General features: G+C 44.6%; 1 protein-coding gene across 1 annotated transcript in view; it reads left to right on the forward strand.

Annotated features, from left to right (window-relative positions):
• DDX1 (DEAD-box helicase 1) overlaps nucleotides 1–16,812 on the forward strand; it is a 1,380,291-nt gene that overhangs the window by 597,760 nt on the left and 765,719 nt on the right. The window contains exon 16 of the mRNA XM_044064805.1: nucleotides 6,725–6,814. Coding sequence (XP_043920740.1) covers nucleotides 6,725–6,814 — 90 coding nt within the window. The remainder of the gene's footprint in view (nucleotides 1–6,724; nucleotides 6,815–16,812) is intronic.

Genomic DNA, 16,812 nt, shown 5'->3' on the forward strand with positions numbered 1-16,812 from the left:
GTGAAGAAGGAAGTCCTATTCACTTGCTGCAGTATTCTTAACCTGAGGGATCTCCTGCCTGAAGGCAACCCGATGGCCATATACAAAAGTCTTATACTACTGTAGTGTAGTCTTTCCGTTTTTGGAAAGACCATAGTCTCGGTCTGTCATGTCCACCCATTTTCCAGAAGTCTTACTGAAGACTACTTGTATAGGCTGGTGAGAAAAATCTTCTAGGCACAAGGTGTGACAGGTGTAACTTCACTTACTATCCCTTTGGGTCATGGACTTCAGTCTGCAACTCCCTCTCATCTTTTTCCTCCTCTATCTTTGTTGGAAGCTTTAGAAACATCGGTTCTGAGCTACCCCGTACTGACTGTATCTGATCCCAAGTTATCCTTATGTTCAGTCCCGGTGGTTGCTCTGAGATCTCTAGGTCACTTGGAACTGGTGACCTCTTGGAGATGTCTGCCCTGTCTGTTCCGATGGGCTTGAATAGACTCATATTTTTTCTAGGTTTTCACTGTGCCTTGGAGCTTCGGCATTGATCAGGTCGACTCCATCTTCTGCCTTGGGGGTGGTCTCCTTGGGGCAGGGAGAAACTATGGTACTGAGTTCTGTTTATTTTGGATCCAGAGTCCCTTCCTTCCCTAATTAGATTGGCTTTCGATGCTATGGAGAGAGGCTTTTCTACTTTCGCCAATTAGTTTCTTCCCTTTCGGATTTTCCATCCTTGTCGCACTTGATCCGAATCTCAACCACTTCCTGCACTGTGACAGCAAGTACCAAAGACCCAGGCTGGACCCTCATCTGATACCTCCCCAGACCACCCTACTGAGGAGGTGCCTCAGAAGAAAAAGTGGAAGAGGAAACACTTAGATTCCCCTTGGGAATCTGTCACAAAGGATACGGATTTTGAGGTATGAGAATGATCCCCCAAATTCACCTCCTGATGATGTCCCTTTGTAGCTATTCTAGAAATCCTTTAGCAGAGAGGGGATTGGAAGCCTATTAATCCTTAATCTGAGGAATCCTTCCTGCAGTCATTTGGTACCCGCCCATCTACTTCCTTTGTAACTCCATCTGCCATTGAGCTCATTGAGTTAATCTTTTGGCTGGCATGGAAGGCTCCTGATAATGAGCCAATTTCTTGGAGACCAGGTAAAATTCACTGCTCCTGAAGATGAACCATTCTGGATGAAAGGTTTGCCTGTAGATGCCATGGTTGTGGAGGCAGCCACAAAAATAGTATTTGCAGAGGAAAGTTCCTCTGTCCATCCTCCCATCAAGGAGTCTCGGACGATGTATATATTTGGAAAGCGAGTTTGTGTTATTGACCTTTACTGTATGGGCCTTGAAGTACCTGAAGCACTTTTAGACTACAGCGTGATTTGATTCAGAAACTGCCAGCCTCTCGGGAGCTGTTTCTGAAGAAGTTCGAGAGTTTGTTGCATCTCAGTTGGCCACCCAAGCTTCCATTTGCAACTCTTCCGCAAGGCTCATTTCACATACAGTTGAGGGAGTGACTAGAGCAGTGGGTTTAGGCATTGTCATAAGAAGATACTCTTGGGTGACTTTGTGTAGCCCTTCAAATCTTAGTTGTCAGTGCCCTCTTGATAGCACATTGACCATGTGTAAGAAGGATGGGAAAACTTTCTGCTGTGGATGTACGTTTTTTCACTTCGTAAAGACCGTTTTTCTAGGAATCAGAGGAGTAGTGGAAAAATGTGGTTCAGGAAGTCCCAAGGGTATTCTCAGGATGCATGTGGTAGTAGTTCCTCCAGGCGCAGAGGAGGCAACTGTATTAAAAGACATTGCCTCACCCACAGAGTTGGCCCACAAAACCTAGGGTACACATATTCCTTCTCTGGTAAACTCTTTCAGCTCCCCTGTAAAGACGCCTGATAGTCTTCCTCTGGTGACCGTCTCCGATCATTGGTCCATGCATCAGAGAGCCTTGCTACAGATAACACAAGATACAAGGGTGCTGAGGGTAATATCTAAAGGTTATAGTATTCCATTTTCCCTTCCTTTATCTATGTAGAAAAAAATCCCAGATGTTCCACACAGTCAAAGGGATCAGGCAGTACTGCAAATACAGAAGCTGCTAGAAAAGAGTGTCATCCATGAGGACCCACCAGTCTAGTGGACCGAAGAGGATCCAAAATTTACTCAAGGTTCTTTTCAGTGCCAAAAAAGACGAGAGTGGAGACCAATTTTGGATCTTAGCCGTTTAAACCAGTCAAGTCAACGAACCAAATTCCAGATGGTCATGGTCTAGTCCATTCTCCCATTTTCGGGACAGGAGAACTGGTTGTGCTTCCAGCTGGTAGACTGTCATAAGTTCAGAATACTGCCCTTTGGTCTCACCACAGCCCCCTGGGTGTTCTCAAAATGCATGACAATGGTAGCAGCTCACTTGAGACTGCAATAAATTCTGGGTATTTCTGTATTTGGACAACTGGCTTATCAATGCTGCGACCATGCATTGATTTTTAGAGATGAGAAAAAGTTCTCCAAAGATGCTCTTACCTGGACACAACCTTAATCCTTTTCTAGAAGCAGCGCAAACTTTATATTAGATTACCTAGGGGCTTCCTTAAACAGAAAGCCCGCAATAGCCTCCATTCCCCCCATCAGCATTGGAGACTATCCATTTTCAAGTCATGAAGATAATCAGCAGCAGCAAGGTGCCAGCACAATTAGTTCTTCGGGCGCTGGGATTCATGGCAGCATCTATAACAGTTGATCTGATATTGTTAATCCTTGTTCATTCCTTATGCATGGGTATCGGTTCAGAGCTTGGAACCGAGCCGGCCTATTTCCAAGCTCTCGTCAGCTTCAAACTCTCGAGCTAAACTCTTACCTACAGTTCCCCTCTCCCTGTTACCGCAGATTTCGTTTGCAGCGTTGCCATCCGGTCATGTCAAGCTACTTCTTTTGAGCTAAGTACAGTCATTTGTTTAATTGCTTTACTAATTACTTTTCTGTCAGAAAAGTTGATCTTTTATTGTCTCTTACCGTATCGCATCTAGCGTTCATAATTTCTTCAGTTTTTTTTTTTTTTTCTGTGCTGTACTTACACTTTTTACCACGAGGTAATTTTCTCGTTACCATCGTTGGTAATCCCTTTCCGTTTCTCTCTCATACCTTCGGGTACTCTCTTGTACCATTGTTGGTACTTTTCTATTTATTAATATGGCAGATAAAAAGGGTAGTCCGGCGTTTAAGCGGTGTTCTGATTGTGGACACAAACTGCCTACTTCTGATGCACACACTCTGTGTTTTTTGTTCGGGAGCTTCCCGTTTATCTGTTGAACCACCTTGTACTATTTGTGAGAACTTTTCTAATAGAACTTTGTTTGAAAGGAAAAAGCTGATAACGAAGGGACTTTTAAAATCTCCCTTTTCAGAGGCTATTTCTGGGTCAAAGGTCTCAACCCCTCCTAAGGCCCATAAGAAAATGGATGTTTCTACTAAGGCTAAGTCCTTGCCTTCGTCCCCGGCTGGGGACTCTTGCCAACCAAAATGTAAAAAGGACTGTGTGACCTTTATGTATACACAGCGTAATATGTCGTTGCCTATTACCATGAAAGCTCATTCAACAAGGTCAGTGGCAACTTCTGCTCCTTCCATGCCAGAGCTTCTTTACATGACATCTGTGCAGCTGCAACTTGGGCTACGCCTCATACCTTCAATCATTACAAATTGGATTTGGCCTCCAGGGGAAGAGCATCTTTCGGTTCTTTGGTGCTCAGGAATGTCCTTCCATAACACCCTCCCAGGAATAGAGGTAGCTGGGGACTCTGTCCCATGCGTAAGGAATGAACAAGGATTAACAATATCAGATAAAGAAGTTATGTCTTACCATAACGTTCCATCTGTACTGTTGATCCTCGTTCAGTCATTATGACCCTCCCTCCTTTCTCCTCCTGTGGTTTCTAGTGGATCTCACCATCCAATTCTCTTAGGTTAGTTGACCAGAGGTAGCCTCTATGTTCTTTAACTTGCAAACTCATTCTGAGGTAACAGGGAGAGGGGAATTGTGGGTAAGAGTTTAGCTCGTGAGTTTGAAGCTGATGCGAGCTTGGAAAATGGCCGGCTCGGTTCCGAGCTTGTAACCGATACCCATGCGTAATGACTGAACGAGGATCAACAATACAGATGGAACGTTATGGTAAGACGTAACTTCTTTTTCCCTTGGCCTGATTTCACTTGAGAGTTTTACAGTGGCTGCTTACAATACAGTGGGCCATCCTTTACCAGCCACTGCTGATGCCCTTTGTAATCACCAGTGTCTGAAAAGGAGATCTTACTTGGTGGATTCAATCAGATCAAATTTTCCAGGGTTTGTCCATTCATTCCCCCTCATCCAAAGGCCACAGTGACCATGGATGCTTCCCAGTTAGGTTTGAGGGCATTGTCTGGGAAGGATGCTCCAAGGCAATTTGCACATCAATGTCTTAGAGATGAGAGCAGTGCTTCTAGAATTGCAGGCCATCAAAGATGCTCTCCCCCGAGGACCATTATAATTCAAACGAACCATGTTGGTAGTTTGGTACATCAGCAAACAATGAGGAACCTGATCCTACCTGTTGTGTTGAGAAGCTCTGAATGTGGCTGTGTGCAGTTGCATCGAACCACTTTCTCATAGCAATGCACATTCTGGGAAAGTCCAGTGTGATAGCAGGTGCATACTTACTGCACGAGTGGTCCGTCAATCAGACAGTCTGTGAGAAGATATTCTGGAAATGTATTCTACCATGCTGCGATGTGTTTGCCTCTCCCCTAAACATCAAGTGCAGGAGCTTTGCCCTAACCCCCCCCCCCCCCCATGGGGTGGTTACTGATTGATGCTCTTCTTCACATTTGGCCCTTCTGTATTCTTTTCGTCTTCCCTTCATTTCCATTGATTCAAAAGTTCCTTCAGAAAGTAGTCTGGTTGAAGAGCACGGTTATCCTCATTGTGCCTTACTGGACTCGACAGATTTGTTTCCTCTTCCTTTATCCTCACCTAATTCGACAGCTTTGTATACTGGATCCAAATCCAGATGATCTGTCCCATCCGACAGTCATGATTCATCTGGAAATTCTGAATCTCACTTTGACAACTTTTTTCCAATTCCATCAGTAGCCAGACAACCCATGCTTTGTATTCTGCTGTCATCTTATAAACTCTACACAAAAGCTTTAAACCAGGAAATGGAACAGATTTCCGTATTGGGAACTCCAGAATAGCATCTAATCTTTTTTTGGCTCCAGTTCATAATATTCTTCACTTTTTAGGCTTACTTTTCAATGAAGGAGCTTTGGCTTCCATGATCTAATCCAATTAGCAGAGATCCAACTTTCATGCTTGTTTTCAAGACTCCTTAATTGCTTCTCACAAGCTTTGTAAAGCCTTTTTGAGGGTACTCTTACTTTAAAACTCCTTACAAAGACCCTACTCCTCCTTGGGACCTGAATTTGGTATTGGAAGCAATTACTTTGAACAAGCTAATGATTGTGATCTCAAGTTCCTGTCTTAGAAAACTATTTTCTTAGTGAAAGTAACTCTTGCTAGAGTGATTTCAGAGATTCAAGCCTTATACTCTGAACTGCTTTACCTGTTTTTCACAAAGACAGTTTCACTCAGAACCAATCCCTCATTTCTTCCTTAGGTGGTTTCAGAGATCAGTATCAACCATGTATTAACCTGCCAGCATTTTTCCCCATTTACGTTTGCTAGGCATTCACAGGCAATTGAGATTCTGTCTTCACAGAACAAAAGAATTCAAGAAGTTGACTAATTATTTGTTTCCTTCTCACATACCAGATTGGGAAAATCTCTGAGCAAGGTAATGTTAGCCAGGTGGCTCACTGATTGATTGCATCTCATTTGTTTATTCTAAGCCATGCATTCTTTTGACAAAACCCTTCTGAGCCCATTCAACCAGGCCCATAGCAACCTCAGCTGTATTCCAGTCTAGAGCTTCCATGGATGAGTACAACTTGGACTTCTCGTACCTTTTGTTACTCATTACAAGTTGGATCTAGTCTTTAGGGGTAGAGCATCATTTGGCTCAGTGATGCTCAGGAACATCCTTACTTAAGTCCACCCAGGATGTAAGGTAGCTAGGGGATTTTGTCCCACAGGTTGTGGATAGAATGAAAATTGACAACATCTAATAAAGAAGTTATGTACTAATGATAACGTTCCATCTTTGTCTGTTTTCATTCTGCAACTTCCATCCTGCAACCACCTTCCCTTGGTTTCTGGAAGAATGGAGGATTGATAGATTGTTACATTTTTGGTATAGTTTTGCAGTTCCAGATGTAGTCTCCATAAAAAAACTTTTTTTTGTCTCTTTCTATCAGCAAACTTGATTTGAGGTAATTGAGGTAGGTGCATTGTGGGTAAGGGATGAGCTTGAGAGGTTTTTGGTTCCCATGAGCTGTTGTAATGGCTGAGCTGGTTCCGAAGATCTGAACCGAACCCACGGGTTGAGGATGAATGAAAATGGACAACACAGATGGGAACATTATGGTGAGTACATAACTTGAAGTGTTTTGAGGGTTGATGGTTGTACACCTGAATACTTGCAAAGATTGCAACTTTTTTCTTATTTAAGACTTGGTGGTTCTGCCTGGTTGTATGTCCGTAAAATGTTAAAACAAGGCATAGTAGAAAAATCTATTTTTAGCTTAAAAATATATATGAATGTGTGTTTAATTCCTGCTGTGATTATTCTGTTTATTTTCACAGGATGGACTGTTAACTCAAGGATATTCTGATTTCATACACAGAATCCATGGACAAATTCCTCAGGTTACATCTGATGGAAAGAGACTTCAGGTAACCATAGATATGTTATGAGGTGCAAGGCTAAATCTGTGGACCCAAATCCTAGTGCTTTGCCTACAGTTGAGATGTGTGACTGTAGATGCTACATCCAGGGCTACTGTTATGGACTGTGTTTTTAGGAAATGTAAGAATGCAGCTGCTCAGTGCTGTCTGGATAGAGGGGTGGTGTTTGGATCTCAGGGTTAGTGTCTTTAAAAGCTGGAGGTTAATGGGAAGACTAATTTGTTAAGCATGTTTCATACTTCCTCCACCTGCCTATATAAAATGTGAATAATCAAAGCCAACTTTTTTTTTGTTTTGTTAGAAAGTACCCTTCTATTGGATGCAAGGAAAGGGAAGGCAACGCAGAGGTTGAAATGCCCATCAAAAATAAGGAAGCAGAAAGAAGACAGGAGATGGGGGGGGTGCACATGATATTTCCACCTCTGTGGAGAAGCTGTGCTTACAACCAATCTATCCTTCCCTTATCTCCTAAAACCCTACATTAGCCCCTTCCTCTTACTTCCACCTCTTGCTTTATGATATGCAAATTGACCTTATACCTTCAGCAATGGCGAACTATAGTAGTTGACTATTTTGGCCTGAGTATTATTTCCAGGGGCTATCAGATTGATGTTCTTCGTGTTTCACTGTTGCAGTCATTGTATTTGGGTTATTTGCCTGCAGGTAGCCCTCAGCCAACCTGAATATAAAAGTCTAGGATTCCTGCGTCGGATACTGTCTTTTCTTCCATGACGTCAGGTCGTCAGAGGTATAAAACATGCAGCCGACGCCATTACCCCCAGTCTTTCTTGGCACGCGGTGCCCGAAGCAGAAACGGTTCGCAAGTGCTGGTCGGCTGACTCCTGAAATTTTCGTTTTCGAGTTTCAGAACCGAAGTATTTAAAAAAGCTCAGTACCCATTGGGGATCCTTTTTCTTGCTCTTAACCGATGTCAGTAAAAGTTAACAATTGTATTACCTGTGGAAAGCAAATACCTCATAAGGATTTTCATTCGTACTGCATTCCTTGCTTAGGCCCAGACCACGACTTCCCTCGCTGTCAGTTTTGTACCTTATTCAACCCTCGGACTATTCGTTGTTGGGTTTTTTTTGCAGCAAATTATTTTGGTACTCTGTTTAACTATCCAGAAATGGCTTCAGTAAACCATCCGACTACCGATATTCCGAAAAAATGTAAAGATAAAGACAGAGACCGAATAGGTCCAAAACTGCCAACGATCCTTCCGTTAAGCAAGTCACCAGTTAGCTGGTACTCATTGAGGCGCTTTCGCAGCCCCGATACCTGCAACTGAAGATTTGCAGGCTTCTACTGAGACCCACTCGGAGTCCGGTATGCCGCGAGATGCTTCTTCGACTATGGAACCTGCGGATATCTGTACCTTGGATGGGTCCGGAGCCGCTTTGCAGGCACCGGCTTCTGAGGGTGTATTCAGGCCTACTGACTTGCATTTCAAACCAACGCCATCTTCTTCTTCAAGGCCTAAAACTCTACCCACACCTAGAAAACAGACGTCCAAACCGCATGGCCAGGCCCGTATGCCTAAAAAACAAATGATAAGAATGGCTGAAGATCTTATTACTTTATTAGGGGAAGCCAGCCTTCACCCGAGACCCAGAACTGATTTTCCTTCTGATTCTTCTGATCAGAATTCTGAATTTTCTGTTTTTTCTGATTACCAGGATTTGCCCTTGTCTACCTATGAGGATTCTGATGCAGAGGATGCCATTCCCTCTGTTTCCCCTCCATAAGATTTTTCTTAGCACATTCTTAGGGAGCATTTCCGTTGGGAAAGCCATGATTACTCTGGCTCCAAAAAGAGGCTTAGGGAATTCTTACTCCTCCCTCAACACAGGCCTTTAGCTATCCCTCCTTTCCTAGACATTGTAGATGATGCCTTCTTGGAATCTAGCCTGGCCCCAGACACTTTACCTCCAGCTCCCAGGAAGCCTGACTGGTATTAGAGTACCTGACTCAAACAAGTTCCTCTTCAAGAATCCTACTACGGACCCAGAGAACATTTCCCAAGGACCTAAAAGCATTAAGGCTACTACTGCCAAAAACCCTACCCCCTCTGATAGAGATTCCAGGGCCTTGGGCAGATGGGGTAAGAAGGTATACACTTCTGCTACTTTGGCCATTAGGGCCTTAAACTGCCAGTTTCGTATGTTAAAGTATCAGCAGCATATTATGGGGCTACTTAAACAGAAAATGATGTTGATTCCTGACTGTGCTGAAAATAAAGAATTACAGGATTTAATGCATTCTGTTGAACAAGTTGGTAAACATACTTTGAAATGTGGTTTTGACTCTTAAGCATCTTACAGGGCTGCTGTCACTGGGTCACTTAGAAGGCATGCTTGGCTTTGTTTGTGTCTTTCAGCTTTTCCCTGTTGGGGGTCGCCACAGCAGAATTCCGGTCCGCTAATGATTGGTAGTTTACTTTTACATGCCGAGTTACCGGCTCTGATGCACAGCCTTCAACGAAGGTACGCCCATTCATGCATGTCTCCACGCAGAAGACGCTCTAGCTGAGAATCGAACCGGACAGCGTCTTACTGTGAGGCGACAACGCTACCGCAGCCTTATGGAGCAAAATTTTGCCAGATCATGTTAAAGCTAAATTACTGGATGCTCCCTTAAACCAAGACCGCCTGTTTGGCAACAAAGCATAAGAAGTCCTTAAAAAGATGGCAGAAAAAGCTAAATCTATGCAAACTGTTAAATTTCCCTCAAGTACAGCCTCCTAGATTTAGCAGGCATTGGCCAAGAATTGGTCCTTTCCTGTCTCTTCCAGGCCTTCTCAGTCCAAACCCAGGAACAGCATACCACCTAGGCTACGGTCTCAAGGTACTCACAGGCCTAAGCATTGGGGGGCTCCCACTTCCAAAGCTGGAAGTAGTAAGACACCCCCCTATGGAAAAATGTCACAATGACTTAACCTTAAACCTTCCAAGCCATGCTCAACTGCCTGCTCCCTTAGGGGGAAAGATCGCCCTGCATGCAAAAAAAACTGGGAACTCATTACACAGGACATATGGGTTTTAAATAGATTTCCAAGGATACAGATTCCAATTCCACACCTTACCAACCCCAAACAGTTGGCCAGACCTACCCCCTAATCAGTGGACACAGGCTCAACAGCAGGTTCTCTCTCTTCTAAGTATCAGGGCTATTCAGCCTTTCCCAGCAGAAGAAAGTGGACAAGGTTTTTACTCTAGACTTTTCCTGGTACCCAGAAAAGGCAGCTCCTGGCGTCCAATCCTGGACCCCTCTATTTTAAACACCTTTTTGGTAATCCCAAAATTCAGAATGCTAACACTTCAACAGCTTCTTCCTATGTTAGGCAAAGATGCCTGGTTGGCAATCTTAGACTTAAGGAAGCTTACCTGCACATTCCAATAAGGGAATCTTGCAGAAATTACCTACGCTTCAGAGCAGACTCCATGCACTATCAGTTCTCTGCACTTCCCTTTGGCTTATGTACTGCGCCCAGGGTATTCACAAAGTGTCTAGCTCCAGTCATTGCATTTTGCAGGCAAATAAATATTCAGATATACCCATACCTGGACAATTGTCTAATTCAGGCAAAAAGCCAGGAGATGCTACTAAAACATCTGGCATTTGTAAAGAAACTGCTAACCTCACTGGGGTACACCATAAACGAAAATAAATCTCATCTAGTACCCTGCCAACAAATTGTATTCCTGGGAGCAAGCTTGAACACATCTTCCCAGATGGCTTACCACACGCCAGAGAAACAAGTTTGACAGCCTCCTTCAAACTACTGGCCACAAAGACCCAACTGTCTGCAAGGAAAATCCTGCAAGCCCTGGTGTTCATGGCCTCTTGCATTCTACTAATTCCATATGCAAGACTGCATATGAGGAAACTACAGTGGCATCTTAAAAAGCCTATGGTGTCAACATTCTCAGGACCTGGAATCAATGATTCCTATCATTATTGCATAAAGACAGAGTTCCTTTGGTGGGCAGAGGCCTGCTACCACAAGGGGTTCCCTTTCACTCTACCCCCTGCCGCCCAAACCCTAACAACAGACACATCAGACTATGCATGGGGGCTCACTTGGCAGGGCAGTGCATTCAGGGCAAATGGAACCAGAGTCGGATGCACCTGCATATCAATCAGAAAGAAATGTTAGCTGTACAGAATTCCCTGACAGCCTTTAAGAACCACATTCTTCCTGGATAATTATTGGTAATGACAGACAACACCACTGTTATGTGGTGCATAAACAAGCAGGGGGAACCCACTCTTACCCTCTCTTCAGACTAGCCGTGCCTCTGTGCAACACAGCCTTGTGCTACCAAGTGCACCTACAAGCTCAATTCCTGCCAGGCAAGCTAAATTCACTGGCAGATGACCTAAGCAGAAATCTCATGGACCCACACGAGTAGGAACTGGAACCAAAGATATTCATCCTTTTGAGAAACATGGGGAATCCAGAGCTAGACCGGTTTGCTTCCCCTCAGAACTGCCAATTGGACAAATTCTGCACATGGGCTTCCCACAGTCAAGCTTGGAAAGTGGATGCCCTGTCCTTCACCTGGGAAAGCCTCTCAGTTTATGCTTTTCCCCCTCTGCCTCTCCTCCCGAAAGTTCTGCTAAAAGTCAAACAGGACAAACCAAGGACAATACTGATTGCACCAGACTGGCCACGCCAACACTGGTACCCCCTCTTGCACAGTATGTCACTGCTGGAGCCGTGGCACCTGCCTCAGACCCCTTCCCTGCTGTCCCAGCAGGAGGGCCATATTCTGCACCCTCAGCTTCAAACCCTGAACCTTGCAGCCTGACTAATTCTTTGAGCTCTCCAATAACAGCCCTCAGTAAGCAGGTGGTAGATGTCATTCTGGAGGCAAGAAGGCCTAGTACTAGAAAATGCTATGCTGAAAAGTGGAAAAGATACTGTTCCTGGAGCTAGACTTAGGGGATGGACACAACGGTGCCCAGCTTATCGCATATTCTTCAGTACTTAACAGAGATGCTCTAGAAGGGCCTTTCCTTCTCGTCAATTAAAATTCATGCCTCTGCCATTTCATCTCTCTATAATACTGAACCACCCCTCTTGTCTCACCCCCTGCTAAAGCAATTCCGCAGAGGAGCCAAAAATTCAAGACCACCCAGGAGAGCCCCTACACCAGCCTGGGGACCTTAACTTTGTATTGGAAAAGCTCACTCTACCTCCTTTTGAGCCAGCTGCAACTGCAGAGTGGAAATTTCTTTCTTGGAAAACAGTCTTCCTTCTAGCCATCACTTCAGCAAGAAGAGTGTCTGAATTACAGGCCCTCATGGCAGTGGAGCCCTTCATCATCTTCCATGCAGACAGGGTGCCCCTCAGGACCAATTCTTCCTTTATGCCTAAGGTGGTGTCTAGTGTGGCCCTTAATCAGTCCATTAATTTGCCTTTTTTTTACCCAAATCCACAAAACAAAGGAGAAGGAGACCATCCAGGTGCAATTAACCATAGGCAAGACTGCTCTGCAATTTGTAGCATGTTACAGGCCACCCTCTCAAACTCAGGAACCTCACATGGCCTTCCTGAAAACATTGGAGGGGATAAATGTATCTCCAAACACCATCATACTAGATGACTTCAACTACCCTAATATAGACTGGGAACACTACTCAAGCCCGAACACTCTAACCCAAAGATTCCTGGAGTTCATAAACTCAAATGCCATGGAACAACTAGTCACTATCCCCACAAGAGGAGAAAACATACTTGATCTCATCATCACGAACATGGGATCAAAATGTTCAATACCGGAAGTATACCCCTCACTGGTGAGATCAGATCATAAACTAATCTCGCTGGAGGTCCTCATCCCGCCCCACCTGAAACAAAAAGACCACAGTGAAAAACTTCTCAAAAGCCGATTTCACACTTCTAAAAACTAGTGTGGTCTCCTTTAAGGCCCCTGAGCCAGTGGTAAACATTACTCAAACCGCTGAATCACTTACAAATGCCTTCTACCAGCACCTACAGGACTGCATGGATCAGGCAATCCCAAACAAAACTAAGACTCTCTGTACCAAAGGCAAGCGTCCAGTCTGGTGGACCCCAGCCATAAACAAGCTCTACAAAAAGGGGGGGAAGCTACTACAAGATAGAGCAAAATCCTTGAAAGGTAAAACACATTTGATCATTATAAGTAAAAAACTAAGAGCTCTCATAAAATCATCCAAGGCAAATTTTGAGAGAAAAATCGCCAAGGACTCTAAAGACAATCATAAGGCCTTCTTTAGCTATGTTAGAAACCTAGGAGGAAACTCCCAGATATGCTCAGAATTAGTTCAAAATGATGTGAAAATTACTGAACCTACACACATTGCTAACATACTGGCTGACAGGTTCAGTGCAAACTTCTCCCCCCCCCAAAAGGAGAGAGATCTATTCCAGAGGATTGTAGCCCCCCCAAACATCTCCAACGCCCAGGTGAGAACTGCCCTCACTAAGGCAAAAAACACAGCATCCATGGGGCCGGATGGTGTCCCCGGCTGTGTGCTTCATGAACTCAACGAGGAATTAAACCCACAGTTAGGACAGCTGTTTAATCTTAGCCTCACCTCAGGATACGTACCCAAGGAGTGGCGCACGGCGACTGGTCCCACTTCATAAGGGCGGTGCCTCCACAGACCCTGGAAATTACCGTCCCATTAGCTTGACAAGCCTTATCTGCAAAGCCATGGAGAGGATCATAATGAAACTCATAAATAAAGACATAGGGAACTTGCAGACTTTGGATCCAACCCAGTTTGGCTTTGTCAAAGGCAGATCCTGCCTCTTAAACTTTTTCGAGACAGTCACCAAGGCCATTGATGAGGGAAAGGCAGTCCATACAGCCTACCTCGACCTGGCAAAGGCCTTCGACACAATACCCCACTCAGGTATCATCGAAAAACTCATCAGCTTGAATGTAAACCCATACATCACAAGATGGGTTGCAAACTGGCTAAGTGACAGAACCCACAGGGTCAGAGTTGCTGGAGCCATGTCAGACTCAAAGCCTGTCACAAGTGGTGTCCCACAGGGCTCAGTCCTGGGTCCACTCTTGTTCAGCATCTACTTTTCTGAAGTACAAGCAAACACAGGAGGGTTATGGCTGACAAAGTTTGCAGATGACTGCAAACTGGGTGCCATAGTCGAAAACACATCTGACACAGATATCCTCCAGAAGGGCCTCACAGAAACGGATAACTGGTGCCAGAGCCATGGCCTGAAGTTAAACGCCAAAAAATGCATAGTCATACCCTTCGGGAAAAACAAGGTTACCCCTAGCTACCATACAGGTGGCAATCCACTGTGCACAGAAAAAGTCATCAGGGATCTGGGGACCCAAGTTGACAGTAGCCTTCGCTTGACACTCATGTTGCTAAAGTAGTTAGGAAAACCTTCTATATCGCCCACCTGATCATGAAGGGATTCACATCTAGATCAAGGGAGGTCATCGCCCCTGTACTCATCACTCATTAGACCTATGATTGAGTACAATGCCCGTTCGAATGTATCTGACCAGACACCTGCTGCAGCTTGAAAGGCCCCAAAAGTTCCTCACCAAAAGGATAAAGGGTCTCAAAATATGTCTTATGCTGCCCGACTGAAAGAACTCCAGCTCTATTCAGTCTCATACCGCTTGCTCAGAGGTGACCTGTGCCTGACATATAAGGCCATGTCAAACCCAGATTTGATGAATATGCTTCACCTCAAAAATCTAGATCCCTCAGAACCACAAGGGCGGAGACTTAAACCTTGACACGGTTATAAATAGAACGTGCTGGAGGGACAGATTCATCACCCAGAGACTCCCTATGCTGTGGAACAAAATCCCGGTACATGTGAGGCAGAGCACCTCGCTGGCCTTGTTCAAGAGGAATCTTGACCAATGGATGGGAGATCGCAGATATACCCCAGGGATTACTTCAGTGTCACTGCTTGACAGAGGCACAGAAAAATGATAGGCATAGTTTTTATTCAAACTAAAGGGGTGGCGAAAGCCACATAACTATGGGCTAGGCTTATAAATGCCCTTGGGCAGATAGCCTAGTATGAACCTATGAACCTATGCACTCTTTAGATGTGCACAGGCAACTTGGGTTTTATTTGGACCGATATAAGCCCCTCAGAAAATCTGAACAGCTACTAGTTGGCTTTGCTGCAGGGGCAGACGGGAAGGCCATTTCAAAGCAAGCATTTCTAAGTGGATAGCCCATTGCATTAATTTCTGCTAAGCCCCATGGAAACCCTACCCCACAGGGAATAAGCTCACGTTCCACCAGGGCTGCATCTACCTCTACAGCCTTTCTCAGAGGTCTTCCTACCAGGGACATCCTAGAAGCTGCTACCTGGAGCTCTGTACATACCTTCACCAAGCATTTACCACATGCCTATTTTTTTCCAAATCCAGAGCTGGTTTTGCCACTGCAGTTTTGCAGGGCTTAATAGCTGGTCCTAATGCTCTCTTAACTTCCTCCTCCCTTCCTTAGCTTTGGGAATCTACCAAATGTAATGACTGCAACAGTGAAACATGAACATAGTACAGTTGTGTGCACTTACCATAAATGTAGATGTTTGAGTGTATTCACTGTTGCAGTCCTGGTTACCCTCCCTCCAGCCCCCTGACTTCTCTTGGCTATACATTTCTTCTTGTTTAATGTATTTCAGCTTTCTGGTGCATTTGTTTTTTGTTGGAGGTGTAACCTAACATATAATTGCTTTCCATTATGGGTACACCTGACATCCGGGGTAAGAAAAACGATGGTAATGGTGTCGGCTGCATGTTTTATACCCCTGACGTCATGGAAGAAGAGACAGCATCCGATGCAGGAATCCAAGACTTTGATAATTCAGGCCGGCTGAGGGCTACCTGCAGAGGCGGATAACCCAAATGTAGTGACTGCAGCAGTGAATACACTCAAATATCTGCATTTATGTGAAGTGTACACAAGTGTATTTTTCTCATGTTCCCAAAAAAAGAGGCATCTAGGGGAGTGCCAAAGGTTCAGGTACGCCTTATAAAACCTTAGAGGAAATGCAAACACTGGTCACCATAGAAGAAGGCTTCACAAGGTCAGCAGACAAATCTGGTCTAGGCATTTACTGGTGCCAAGACGGTATTGTCATTGGAGGTTCATTCTACAGACCTGCCAACCTTAAAATTCTTGAATGTCCCAAAACTCAAAATGTTGACTCTATAGGCACTATTTTCCATGCTTCCCAAGCCACTTATGTGAATACTAAACCTCAAAGATAATTTACCTACATAAACCGATTTTCAGAGGTCATTGCCAATATGTAAGATTTGTGGCAAAGGGATTGTTGTTTCAGTTCACCTCTTGTCCTTTGTTTTAGCTACTGCAGCAAGATTGTTTACTGTATGTCTGTCCGCAGTGATACCACACTGTCAAAGCAAGGGTATTCATCTTTATCTTAACCTGGACAGCTGTGTAGCCTAGGCAAAGTCTGTACAGGTGATATAGGGGAATGTACTCTGCAGTGCCTGACCACTCTTGGATTCACCATTAACTACCAAAATTCCGAGCTGTAGTTTAACAAGGCTGTCGCTTTCCTTAGATCTCTACTGGCCTTAGCAATCCGCAGGACTTTCCTCTCAACAGAGAAAACAAACATAAATATTCAGGTCCTTAGCATCGCAGACCAAGTTTGCATCACCCATCTTTATGGTCTCTAGCCAGTTTACATGAGAAAGTAGTGGTATTTGAAGAACACCTGAGACCAACAGGTCCATCATTTAGATGCAGTAGTCCAAGGTTTGCCTTGTGTTGGGGAAGAATTGTACTGGTGGTGATTCAGATTTAGGGGAGAAGGATGCCTCTTTCAGGTACACCACTGCAGTAAGTCCCTTATGAAAGATGCCTAAGTGCATGCATTGCAGCACACTGTAAGGCAAGGTACTGGGCACCTGAGATGTTGGGGGGGGGGGGGGCAATAGGAGCTTCTGGACTTG

The sequence above is a fragment of the Protopterus annectens genome, chromosome 1.part0, assembly GCF_019279795.1.
Source record: "Protopterus annectens isolate FY-2018-M chromosome 1.part0, PAN1.0, whole genome shotgun sequence".
NCBI classification, from domain to species: Eukaryota; Metazoa; Chordata; order Ceratodontiformes; family Protopteridae; genus Protopterus; species Protopterus annectens.